Source organism: Vollenhovia emeryi, unplaced genomic scaffold (assembly GCF_000949405.1).
Source record: "Vollenhovia emeryi isolate VEMERY1.0 unplaced genomic scaffold, V.emery_V1.0 DF939198.1, whole genome shotgun sequence".
Taxonomy (NCBI): Eukaryota; Metazoa; Arthropoda; class Insecta; order Hymenoptera; family Formicidae; genus Vollenhovia; species Vollenhovia emeryi.
In genome coordinates this window covers 761,568-774,837 of record NW_011967168.1, presented here as the reverse complement: position 1 = coordinate 774,837, position 13,270 = coordinate 761,568, and the positions used below count along the sequence as shown (strand labels likewise).

General features: G+C 38.8%; 1 protein-coding gene across 3 annotated transcripts; it reads right to left on the bottom strand.

The window, feature by feature from the left end:
* Positions 1-2,861: 2,861 nt before the first annotated feature.
* LOC105561905 (synaptotagmin 1) lies at positions 2,862-13,244 on the bottom strand. 3 transcript variants are annotated; one of them, XM_012012276.1, is made up of 10 exons: positions 13,176-13,244; positions 5,450-5,570; positions 5,176-5,298; positions 4,886-5,031; positions 4,706-4,804; positions 4,429-4,623; positions 4,086-4,262; positions 3,652-3,903; positions 3,138-3,363; positions 2,862-2,921 (listed from the first exon to the last, which is right to left on the bottom strand). In XM_012012276.1, exons 2-9 carry the CDS (start codon positions 5,565-5,567, stop codon positions 3,169-3,171), a joined length of 1,305 nt encoding a protein of 434 aa, XP_011867666.1. In that variant the 5' UTR covers positions 5,568-5,570; positions 13,176-13,244; the 3' UTR covers positions 2,862-2,921; positions 3,138-3,168. The 3 variants fall into 3 exon arrangements, with proteins under 3 accessions (XP_011867666.1, XP_011867665.1, XP_011867667.1); XM_012012275.1 differs by lacking the exon at positions 13,176-13,244 and adding an exon at positions 9,998-10,078; XM_012012277.1 differs by lacking the exon at positions 13,176-13,244 and adding an exon at positions 9,998-10,078 and having other exon boundaries at positions 4,706-4,798.
* Between the last annotated feature and the right edge of the window lie 26 nt (positions 13,245-13,270).

Below are 13,270 nucleotides of genomic sequence, written 5' to 3'. Positions count from 1 at the left end.
TACACCGAGCAAATGCTACAATACAAAGCTAAAATCAATAGATATCGCCAAATAGTCCAATCTCGCTGTCTCGGTTATCAATAACATTATTGTGATTATTATTATTATTTATCGTTAGTTATTATTATATGTATATTATTAAGAGACACGATGTGTGTATTTATATAGAGCATCCATAATTTTGTACCTAGAATGAGCACATCTTCTTATAAGTATATAATTTCTTTTGATAAAATTGAAACATGTGCTTTATAATCTTATTTTTTATAATAAATAATTTACAGTAAAATTTGTATCTGCAAATATATTTTAAGGCTTTAAGGGACATGAATAAAACATTATGTAAACGAAATATTAAAAGTTTACACAAAAAGTCTAGGATTTCTGATCATCCTAAGTATATCATCAACTGGACGCTATATATAAGTATGCTCTTATCATATCATACCACTAAAATTCGATATCGCATTATAACTTTTCTCTCTCTCTCTCTCTCTCTCTCTCTCTCTCTCTCTCTTGATTTATTAGAACTAAAATTGCACCAGCAACGTATAATTAAAAGGAGCAACGGTCAACCAATGAACTTAGAAGTTATGAAAATGTGATTAACGTGTTATATATTTACAAAGAAATGCGCAGTTCAAACTAGAGAGACCATACACAGTCCTTTCTTCAAACTCAATTATTTCAGCTAATCACAAAAATTTGCATATAAAGAATCAGTTTTCCGTGCACAGATGCATAAAAAATTAGAATATTAAGAAGTAATATTTTGCTGTACTGTGTGAAACACAACTCTTGCTATTTGTGTATTCCTGTCCTGTTCTCTCCGTTTCTGTATTTTATATCAATCGCGTCTTTCTGCACAGATATCTCCTTGGAAGCATCCAATGATATCGGTATAAATTTTGTTTGCTACTTTAATTCGGCGACAGTGTTAACTAACGGATTATTTAACGCAAGCAAGATGAATAGGCCCGTTTGCGATTTATGGCTAAAACGATAACTCACAGCAGATATGGCTCACGCGATATCACGCGATATATTAGGTATATGTATGTGTGTATGCGTATAATGGGTGATAGCGAGTATAAAATTGCATAGTTACACGTAAAAAGCTAACGCACGTTTGTACCGCGTCGGGCAATGCGATTTCTTCTTCGAAAACTGAACAGTATGGTTTTATTCGAGTATGCAGGTTCATTGATCAAAGCGTTTGTCTACATAAGCCGAATAAGACTAGTAAAATGTTCTGTGAGACGAAAACTTCCCCAACAAATTATCTTATATCTGCATTCAACATCTGAGCCCAACAAAGTCACACATGTGCATTAAAAAATGCTTTATGTAACAAAATATAATGATAACACGCGCAAATAAAATAACGGATTTAATACTTATTTTATGTAACGCAATTGAATATAATGTGGTAATAGAGAGAATATAACAATGGAATATAAATTATATATAGTTCCGTACAATCAATTTATAAACTCTTTATGTTCACGTATGTTACGCGTACTTATTACGTGTAAAATATCGCCAAATTACACATTTGTGTCTTTTTATTTAATTGTAGGAAGTCATTTCCGCGAGTAACTTGATCTAAGTGCTTCGAATCAGTGTCTGATATACAATACTTAAATCGAGCGATTATTCTTCTGGTCACGTTATTTGTTTCATCTTAATGCATCGTGAGTTCTCCGTACAAATGGTGCATAATTCGAGTGCTTAACTATAGTATACGAAGATACATCGCAGATTAAAGCATTGCTTCGCGCGTTGCACGAAAATGCATCGCGCGCCGTTGCACACGGAGATCAATACGGAAACGTCCATCGTCCCCTAAAGCGACGTTTATGCATGTTCATCAAGCCGCGCTTTGACCTTTCGAGTGCACGGGAGAGTTCGGTGTACGACGCGATCTCGATTCTTTTCGAAGCAACCCAAAGTGAAGCGATGAATCGCGAGAAGAAGTGATATGAACGACGCTCCGCATCGATGTCTCATTAAAAGACTCGGTATAAGGAAGTATGGCGCGAGGGGCAAAAATACAAGAGAATAATACACGATACACACACATATTGTATATGTGTATGTATGTATGCACATGATTATTTTTCTGCAAAAGCGGAAAAGATATCTTTGTGAAGAAACAATTTTATATTGATTTAATTTTAACATATCCCGAGTTATAGTTATACCTTTGCTAGCGTGTGAAATTTTACAATTTTGTAATTCTGTCTCTTTTTTTACCTTTTTACTGAGCCCTTTACTTTGCAAAGTACAATCCACATTTTGAGATCTTTTTTCGCGAACGTATTATCATTCATTATTATCATTTCGCATATAAGTATGTAGACACAACTGCAAACGTTCGCACCATCGTCGCTATATGTTTCTTCCCTCGGAAGAAGATTATGCCGCTATCTTTACGGACGACACAACTGTTTTATATATATATATGTATATATACTTCTTTGTAACATGAACGATGTATTTAGAAAGTATATTACGGGGAAACTTGTGATGTAATGAACGAATCAAGATGGAAGCCTATCTAAGAGATAATGATGTAAATATTTCCTCGAAGCGACGATATTTTTTTGCAAATCCTTAACGTTTTCTTTGCTCGTTCGATATCTCAAAAAGGACGCGTTACTTGAAATCATTCAACGTTACATCTACAGAGAGAAGTATATTAGATATATGTATATATACAAGACACTACACTCTCCATGTGGGAACATATTATTTTTATGTTAAATCCTTCATATAGTTGGTATTTTTATCGTTTATCATAGATTATTAATATCTATTAAATATGGATTTTTTATCTTTCCCTATAGATTTTTCTCTCTTTCTCTCCCCTCTCAATCTCTTTTACTCTTCTCCGTTCCCTTTTCTCTCGATCAATTATCCTGTAAAGAGAGGACCGCTTTCAAAGAACTTTTATCGTAAAACTTTGTAGAGACAAGACAAGACAAGATAAGGCAAGAAGAAAAGTGCATTGATTGTGAAAAATATATTTTGGAGTCTATTTGTTTCTTAAAATCTTAAAGAAAAATTGTTTTGGATTATTCGAAAAACTTGTTATTGAAAACATTTCTTATGTAATCAGCTCTATTAATACTGACCGTATATATCTTAATTGGAAAGTCAACGTTCTTAATCTTTCTTATCTCCATCTTCAGGGTCCTTCAGCGTGTGCCACTGAGCAATTGGGCGCCTAGGGGATGCCAACATGTCGGACCAGTGTCTTAATTCCGTTCCACTCGCGTTGTATCCCAAAACCACTTTCCCAATCGGTTCTGATGTGCCAATGCGATCGTAATCTACTACGGTCACGACGAGTTGCACTTTCTGAAAAATCACATAAAATATTGCAATCATTAAAATGTTACGTATCATGTCAACACACATATTTTTAAGAGTTACAATATGAATAACATAATCAGCGTAAACGGAGCAATGCTGCTTTGGCAAAAATAGGTTCGGAATTCTAAATCAAAAGGATGACTGTATGTAAAATTAAATGTCGCCAACTTTAGATTGTTACTGAACCCAATCTTTCACAAGCATTGTAAAATGATTTGCATATCAAATGTTATTTAATGATTGAATGATAATCAAGTATGTTTAATGACGTACCTGTATCTGCTCGAAGGGTACCTCGAAAGTGAACGATTCGTTGTAATACGGATTAAGGGTGCATTTTTTGATCGACGTTTTCTTCTTCTTCAATCTCTTTCCATTCTGCATCAACGCGATCTTAACGTAAGGATCGGAGAGGCCACCGACATCCATCTTCTTCAGATTCTTGGCTTCCAGAATAACCACTGTGAGTTTTCCGGCCGTTGGTACGTATCTCAACGAAAAGCATATGTCGCCAAGTTTATTATCCTGCAAGCAACAAAAATTTCTGTTCATTGTATTTCTAATGTGCAAAACGTCAAATATAGTCAGGCATTTCTTTCATTTTAGCAAAGAATCTATACACTTTGTATCTTAGTTTTATATGTCGCATTTTATACATGCATGTTGCAACATACATTGTTTCGCAATGAGCCATTCAATTAACTTACCTGTCCACCTTCACCTTCGACACTCTGTAATTCCCTCCATTCCTCGATCGTTTGCGCTAAATCTATTTGACAGAGCGGCACCTTTACTTCACCGATCTGATCGTGTTTCGAAAATCTATCAAAGTCGAAGATAGCGAAGACCAACGTTTTATTCATAGCATCGGCATAAGGAACAGCCTGTACAAATAAGTATATTAAAACAAATTGTTATACATATACCGCAATGTTCACATTATATGAAAGATACAAATGAAAAAGAGAAATTTGAAATGTTTCTAAAGATTGTATTCCATGTGAAAATTTAAGTATATTCGAGACATTGCAATTGCAATTCTTGACTGACCTTAAACGTGAAAGTTTCATTGAAAACTGGATTCAACGTCTTTCTGTGAACTTTCGTCTCGAATTTCTTCTTTTTATCCGGTAATAAATACACTTTTACATATGGATCCGACGTGCCACCCATATCCAATGCCGGCAGTTCTTCCGCTTGTATCACCGTTACGGAAAGGCTGTTCGAATTAAAGTCGTATTCGAGCTGAAATAATTAATTTTAATGCATTTTAACTTGAGATGGCTCAACTTGTACGAGTGAGGTAATTAAGAAGCAATTTCTCTACCTTATACTGTAGCTTCCCAAGCTTAACTTCGCTTTGCTTACTCTCAGCTTCGTCCGGTTCTTCGGCATTGTCCGTCAATTCTTCCATATCCGGCTGAACCTTCACATATCGAAGTGGATTCCACGAGTGTAGAGTGTGTTTCTAACGTCTACATGAAGTCACGGCACACTGAATACATACCTTGTCCTTGTACGTGCTCCCCAAAAGCTGCACTGACTTGAGATCCACCGCGCCCTTTAATCCTTTCTTGCCATCTTTGGAGCGTCGCTTGCGAAAACATCTTCGTATACAGCAAAAGCAGATTCCGAGGACAATTACGCCTACAACTATATAAGAAAAACATATGTATCCATCTTTTCTTTAGAATTTACTGAATTAGAAATCAATTCTCTCAGTCGCCATTTAACTTGCAACTACGTATATTGATCTTTATTGACTGATTGAAATTAGAAATCGCCTTCTCGCATTACCTATTAAAATAGCAACAAGACCCCATGGCGGTATTCCCGTTTCTTCTACGAGGCTCTCTTTCAACTTCTGAAATTCTTTTTCGATATTCTTCTCTGCTCTTTTGGTTGTAGCCTCTTCCGTTGCTGGAAACAATTACAAGCTTAAACTAATATATCGCGGAAAGAAGTTTTAAGTATACATATGTGTATCTGCACTTGAAATCCAGCCAACGAAAATTCTAATAAACGAAAGCAAAATTAATTTTGCGATCGAGGCTGAAACGGTACTACTCACTTTTTTCGTAACCTTCTGTACCAAAGAGAGATACGTCCAGGTCCGTTGCACCAATGCTCGGTTGCACGGTGCCCTCGTTACGCGGATTACCGGCATCTCTTTTGACGAACGGTGGCATTTTCTGTATCAAAACGACATTGCTTTAAATCCATACGCTCCGCAAGGAAGTTGCTCTACGTCGTTTTACACAGTAAATACGGCGATTCTTGTTACAATAACAATTCCAACATCTCGATAATTTAATAATATTGAAGCAACTGGGGCAATTGAATCTCTTAGTTTTCCCGTGACGGATTGAGTTAATCAACTACGAAGAGCTAATGTGGCACCAACGATACGTAAGTGTGACGCGCGCACAACCAACGCAGCGGACGCTGGAGATTTCGTAATCTACGAGAGCATTTCCGCAGCATGACGGTAGTTGAGGCCGCATGCGTATCTAAAAAAAAACTTGGCTTTGAACACGATGAATATTATTAAGGAGAATATATGAATATTGTGTATGTGCGCGACGCGCGCGTCACAAACGCGTACACCGCGCACCGGTTATCGCGTGGAAAGTAAAAAATAGCACTGCGGTGTAAACAGTAGCCATTCATAAAGGGTAATCTCGCAGCCCTTTGCAGCAACATCTTAACGCGACGGGATTTCTTTAACATTATCTCTCGAGAGTGTGTAAACTTGCGTCGTTCTTTTTACTTGCAATTGATTTTCATTATCGGTATATTTTAACTCTCGTCAATATTACCGCGCGTTTCTTTTGACAATTCTGATAAAACCACCTGACAAGAACGAGCCCTAGTAGCACAGTGCATTGGCTAAACATTGGTCCAATGTTGGTTACATTAGAAATGCATTGGCCGATATTGTCCAACGTAAAGCCAATATTGGCCATGAAATTAATGTAAATATTGCACGATAATAATGATATAATATTAGATTGATATTGGAAGTGCATTGGCCAATATTTAACAATGTAATAAGAATATTGGTCCAATATTGATATAATATTCAACCAATATTGCTAAGTAAACATATTGGCTAAGTAAGAGAAGGTGTCCATCTTACAATATTGGACCAGTATTGGGAATACTAGATTTACATTGTTTCCCAATATTGCGCCAATATATTGTGCCACTGGAGAGCAGACAGATTTGCTACCTAAGCGCGATCTCGACTCTCGCCGGCACACAGTGACGGAAAAACAATGTTTCTGTGAAAAGGTTGCCGAGAGAGGGCTGGAAAGGGACAAACGTGGTGTAAAAGCGATGCATTACCGCGCGCAAGGCGATGTATTATCGAGCAGCGCGTGGGAGTTCCTCCGCACCAATCCATAACTGAACGACGGGCGAAAGAAATAAAGGGGGATGAGATGGGAAGTTACGACGAGAACCTCGTAAGATTTCGTTTAAAGAGTTACAAGTTAAAAACAGAGTCACAAGTTGAGGGAAATTAAATTGAGGGAAAACTCCAATCAGATTATGTCGGAGTAAAATATCAAGTATCTCATGAAACTTTACCTTGGCGATGACTTTACTTTTTACACGCAGATTCATGGAATAAATCAATTTGATTTGCAAAGAGAAGTATTTATTAAGCCGTTTAGCATTGTCTCCCGTAATATATAGTTTTTCTGTAATATAGTAGCATGTATATAAATTGTCCTGCATGGCTTTTTCTTAAAGGATTTTCTTCTCTTTTTATTAAGCTGAATAGAGGCGAATTATCTATTTATCTATCGGCTTTTCTTTAAACTACAAAAGATTGATATTTGATCGAATGTTTTTATTTTGATCAATTAAAGAAACGTCATTAGATTATAATCATTTTAGACATTACAATATTTATTAAATTTATCGAGTTTAATTATCGATGCTTTATTTACTATCTCAGAATATTTCGTTTCCATTTTCTACATTATTGCGCAGAACGTAGATGATCGCACAAAAATTCGCACTATTGTTTTAGTTGGGCGAAAAAATGCCTCGTAATAGTATTAAAAATTATTTCAAGCGTGAAAGACTAATTTATCGCATGCTCGCGCTCAAAACTTGTAAAAAGTTTAAAATACTTCCGCTACTTAGTTCGCAGTTAAAATCCATTTGACCAAATATCAAATTGACTATCCCTGGGAAAATGTATCGTTATCAATATCGTGTCTCTCGCTTTCCGAGAGATCTGGAAAGTGTATCTCTCTTTCTCTCTCTCTCTCTTCTTTTTAGCACAAAGGAGCTCTTTACAAAAGTGAATTTAAACAGCTTTCTCCAATATAACCTACCCTTTGATAAAAAAGGTGAGAAAATAGTAATTAAAAATTCTCTCGTGTTCCGTTTATAAATTCAAATCAGCCTGCCATTAGGTGCAATTAGAGTCAATTAAAATTTTATGTGATTAGGCCGTATATTAATTGGGATGTCTGATATATATAAGCGGCTCCGTAGATGCGCGCGTGTGCGTAATCGAGCACATTTAAAGAGCAAATCAATACAACTTGGTACTGATAAATAGACAGATGGCTGAGTGATATCGTTCGCAACCATCGTTCACAGCCCTAATCAAATTAATTTTGACAAAGTAATATTGAAAACCAATAGGATGCATAAGATATATTGTATCGGTGTAACATGTAAAGTTATACTGTATATAACTTTCTCCAATTATATGTACATGTATACGGAAATGATATTGAAAGCTAAAAAGATTTATTCACACTTGTATAAGGCGATAAGATATAGCAGCTGTTTCTCATAGGCGACGTATAGGAGTTTGAAAAGTTTATATGGATTTATTTAATGTCACGTACATGCCTTCCCGAAATAACCGATTCAATTGTGAGTAAGCTCTTACGCGGTACACTTTCTCCTTTCGCATTTCTTCGCGTGCCAACAGATGTTTTCCGTAAGTTACTCTAATGACACTTGTCAACACTTGGCTCGACAGGCGTTTGACGTTGGAAAAATACAAACATTTATTAAAACGGTAAAAATATCGTCTCGCAAACAACCGCGAGTGTGTATACAAGTACAATTTGCAGTCATGATGAAAATGTCAATAAATCCTAAAGTGGCACTTGAGCACTTTCCAATTATGATAGTTTATTTAAAGAAGAGGACACAGTTTTCTCAAATTGAACATTACTTGTTCGTAACATATTTTGCTAATATTTAAGAAAAGTAATATTATTAGTACAAATACGTAAGCTACTTGGAGTAAAAAGCAAGCACAGCATACAGCGGGAGAAATAATTAGTATCATTAGTACGAAGATGGGGTAATGAAAAGCGAATATTGACTCGACGTGCCTTCCCCGAGAGGGGATCAACATAAGATTTCAGAGACATGAAAAATATACGATAATAGAGCGAAATGTCAAAGGTATTTTCTCCTATCAAAATAACGATTGTTCGAGTACATGTACACACAAACTGGTCTACATCCTTCTCATGATTTTCTCATTCATACATCCAAAGTTCTTTTCAAGAAAGCATATTCCCATTACCGCGGTATAAGCCAAGTTGCGAAAAAGGGAGGGAACGTAAGTTCCTTCTCTTGTGCGATAGGCATCCTGATTTTTTTCAAAATCCCTCATCGATCTGTTGAAATACCTAATTGTACTGGTCTCTATAGCGCGGACCCTTCGAAGAGCATTCGTTCCCCAGTGGGAAATGATTCGTCGAAACAATGTCGAATCGACATCGATATTGTCAAATAGATTCGACATCAGTTTGACGGTGTCGATGTCGATTCGACATCGTTTCGACATCGATCGGCGAGTCATTTCTCGCTGGGTCATGTCTTCTGATTTGCCGGCATCCTGCGTTTTTAAAAATCAAACGATTCTCGTCCGAAGAAAGGAGAGAGAAAGAGAGAACTATGATACTTGCTATATATTTATATATAAAACACTGAACAACTAAATCCCAGAGTTTTGACGACGCTCAATAACGCTTTCTACGAGCATTGACGAAAAAATTCCTTGCGAATCAGAAAATTTCACGAGTATGTTACGAGTGGCAAATACGGTTTCTTTATCAACCGTTTAACATTTACGACGATTTTTTCATCGTTTTTTCTCGAAACGAAAAGAGTTGAAGCTGCCTGATCTACTGCGATTAATCCGATTCGTCGTAATTTGCTCGGTCCTTCGATTATGCATATGGAACCGCATATCCCGCGGCGAAGAAGGGAAGAATCCGCAAGAAGGACGAGGTGAAAGAAGAAGGGGCTTGATTGACCAGCGAGTAACACTCCTCGAGGGGGACTAGACCGTTTCGCCTTGGCGAAGATGCTTATCCTCCCCTGGCACTTACTCCTTGAAATCTGTACGATCCTCGATCCGCGTGGAATCTTGTCGAATGGGAAATAAACCATGCAACTCGAGGTGATAATCATTAAAGACACATTTGCACGCTTGCCGAACCGAGCCCGGGGGTGGTTTCCGATTATATCCGCGCGAGGGGTGATCGATTTCTAATTTTACATCCGCCACGAGCGATTTATCCCGGCAAGATGGCCAAACGGATTTTCGTTGATCCAGAATGGTACTCACGACGGAAGCTGTCTCTCCCTAAAGAGAGGAAAGATCACTCTCTTCTTTCCTCTCGAACTGCTTTCTCCCCTGGGCGTTACTCGGCGGCGGCGGCGGAGGCGGCGGCGGCGGCGGCGGCAGCTGCGGCGGCGGCTGCCTCGACTCGGCCCGTAACTACTTGCGGACTCGCGCGTATCGGACACGAATTCGTAATCTCGCGGGGCGGATTTATCCCTCGCGCTCGTATTACAAGCGCATCGCGCTGCGTCGAACGTCCGCGCGGCGTAAACGGCCGGAAATCCTGCTCTGCCGTGCACCACGACGGTCTCTCGTCGACGACGGCGACGACGACGACGACCACGACCACGACGACGACGGCGACGACGACGACGACAGTGAGACGGAGAGCCGAGTGCGCCTGACCGGTGGTGGCGAACGCGAGTATGGCCGCCACCGACGTAAATCGATAAAACACGTTACGTTTTCCGGCGGCGTTTCGTCCGCTCGGAGCCGACGCTCTGCGTCGTACCCTCGTTACCCCTCGCCCGCACCCCTGAACCTGGCTTCCAACCCTTGACGACGACGACGACGACGACGGTAACGAGGGGCGAGCACCGACGACGTCATTGACACGCGCGGACGTTTTGACGTGAACAGCTTTCGTTTTTTCCTCTTAAATATTATCGCCACTCCGTCAATGACGATGATACTTATCAGTTGGTGACGTCAGCCAACCGATCATTTTAACCAAAGATTTATCTCTTATTGATACGATACAGTGTGGTATAGAAAAGGGCAAAGGACATCCGAATGTCCGAGGGATGGAGACCAATGCGGATTATTATATTGTATAGCGTCTCTTTGTCCAAACGCCGCAAAATTTCCGACATAGCTTTCATGTTTAATTGCCACTCAGGTTGGCTGTATTAATTATGACGGTTTCACTCGTGAAAAAAAAGTGTTCCATATTTTGTTAAAACCCGAGGAGACACGATCGCGACTCTGTCATCTCTGTTGAGTCTCCAGAAATGGAGTCGTGTATGGAAACGTATTATCTTATCGCGTATGCAACAGCTCGGTAATCTTTCTCGATGCGGGGAGGGTTGTGCGCCGAGTTTGTTGCCAAAACAGAAAGAAGCGTAACCCGCACGCTTCCATAAAACACACACGGGTCCCTTTCCGACGGAGCGCATGCTCGAATCGATCCATCGCAACAGAAATCTTTCGGTATATTCGCCGTACATCTCTCTATAAAGCCGTGCGCTCTCAAGCCCGACAAACCTTTAGCGTATTGTCGACGCTAGGCGAGTTGTAATGCGATAGAAAAGAAATTGAAACATAATCACAAAACACAAGAAATACAATTAATAGAAAACACACGAAAATTTGCACTCATAGCCTGATCTACAATGTGCTTTTTGGATCTAGAAACATTCTATGTTATATGAGCAAATAAAAACGCTTCAATTTGTCGACAACGTACGAATACACGATGCATACACTTTATCAACTTGCACAAATTTTTTAAACGTATTTATTGGCTACAAAATAGAATGTTTCTAGACACAAAGAGCACATTGTAGATCAGGCTTTAGGTGTCTGACGAAAGATGGTGATTTCTATTGCTTACAATCCGCCCGAGAGAGAACGCCATTTTGTCGTTAAAAGCGCATCGTATTGAATCCTCGAAATAGCAATTTTGGCAACCGATATGCAAAGATATCGACCGCGAGCCAACGCGAATCTAGAACTCGCGAACGAAGGATGATTCTTTCCGGGAGACGCGACATCGCGATTGGAAAGAATAAATCGATTCGTAACATTATTTCATTCTCTTTCTCAAATACACCAACACGCGCACACATGCATACACACAGGCTGAGCAGAGGCTGCTATATAAAGTTTCGTAACGTCTATGTAAGCCTCTTCGGCTGAAATAGCCACGAGTTGAAGAGTACCGTACGTTATATTTGTCTATAGATAGATCAAAAATTCACGCCCGTAGCTCGCGTATAGCCATCGTGAAAAATATGTCAATGACACGTGTGAGTTAATTCTGAGATCTCGTGCCAAAAGTCTCACAGGCAAATGCTCCATTAATTGGATCGCGACGAATATTTAATTAGATTTGATTCATCTAAGTTTTCGAGTGTGATTTAATGCGTTCCGACGGCATAATTATTAAACAAAATATAAGAGATCAATATTACCGCTACTCTAACAATTTACAACACTTTCATTATTATACTTTTCTAACAAATTTATCGATTTTCATGAATTCCGCAGGAACGTGTTTAAATTTTCAAATTGTTTCTCGCAAATTTTCCTGCAATGTAGGTAATGTAAATTTCGAACGAAATAACAAGTACTGTCAGTCGGTAAAAAGAAGTTACCCTAATACGGTAATTCTTTTAACAACAATATCGACACATTACCTCGAGTTAACTTTCGCAGTTCGCGTTTTAGTAGAATTCTTATTTTGGGTGCGTATAATCTCGACAGCTGGCAAAGTATCAGGAGAACATGATTGGCAAAGAGGTGGCACTATCTAAATTTCCAAGAATTTTTCGCGAACCTGAACACTAACAAAGTATCAAGAGAGTCAGCAAAGAGGTGGCACTATTTAAAATTCCAAGAATTTTTCAACATTTCCAAGAATTGGAGTTTCGAGAATTTTTTAAACTTCGAATCTTGAAAATCTGGAAAACTGAGAAAGTATCAGGAGAGAACATGATCAGCAAGGAGGTGGCACTATCTAAAATTCCAAGAATTGGTATTCCAAGAATATCAAACTTCAAAACGGAAAAATGGAAAATCCTGAAAACTGACCAAGTATCAGGAGAACATGATCGGCAAAGAGGCACTATACAACAGGGTGTCTTATTTTAAATAATTGACGCAATTATAATAGTGCGCGGAAACAAGTTTATATACATCTTATTTTCGCATTTTTTCCAAGTGAGAAAGCTTTATTCTTTTCAAGGCGTGAAAATAGATGACATTCCGTGACACTATCGAGTGTTGGCCATTTTGGTTCATCAGATCAGTTACTATAGACATTCCATGCTCCTCACCCTTTGTAGACCACCCCCGCGGCACTATGCTCCGTCTAGGTATTCCTACGTCCATGTCTGAAAGTTCTCTCCCCCTCCCGCCCCTGAAGCTTATCAAATATTTGTAATTTGTAATTGAAACGTGCCTACGTTTGTCGCTTCGATGATGAATTTTGCGCGGTCCTCGTCAGTCCTGTCGTACATCTTGTACAATCTCACTTGAATCGCCCGTATTATGGCC

Bases quoted from the DNA above. Each gene is read 5' to 3' on its own strand.
- LOC105561905 (XM_012012276.1), bottom strand. From the start codon at position 5,567: ATGCCACCGTTCGTCAAAAGAGATGCCGGTAATCCGCGTAACGAGGGC. The intron at 5,299-5,449 runs GTGAGTAGTACC...AATTGTTTCCAG, and splicing joins TACAGAAGGTTACGAAAAAA to CAACGGAAGAGGCTACAACC. The intron at 4,805-4,885 runs GTATGTATTCAG...CGATATGTGAAG, and splicing joins GGAGCACGTACAAGGACAAG to GTTCAGCCGGATATGGAAGA.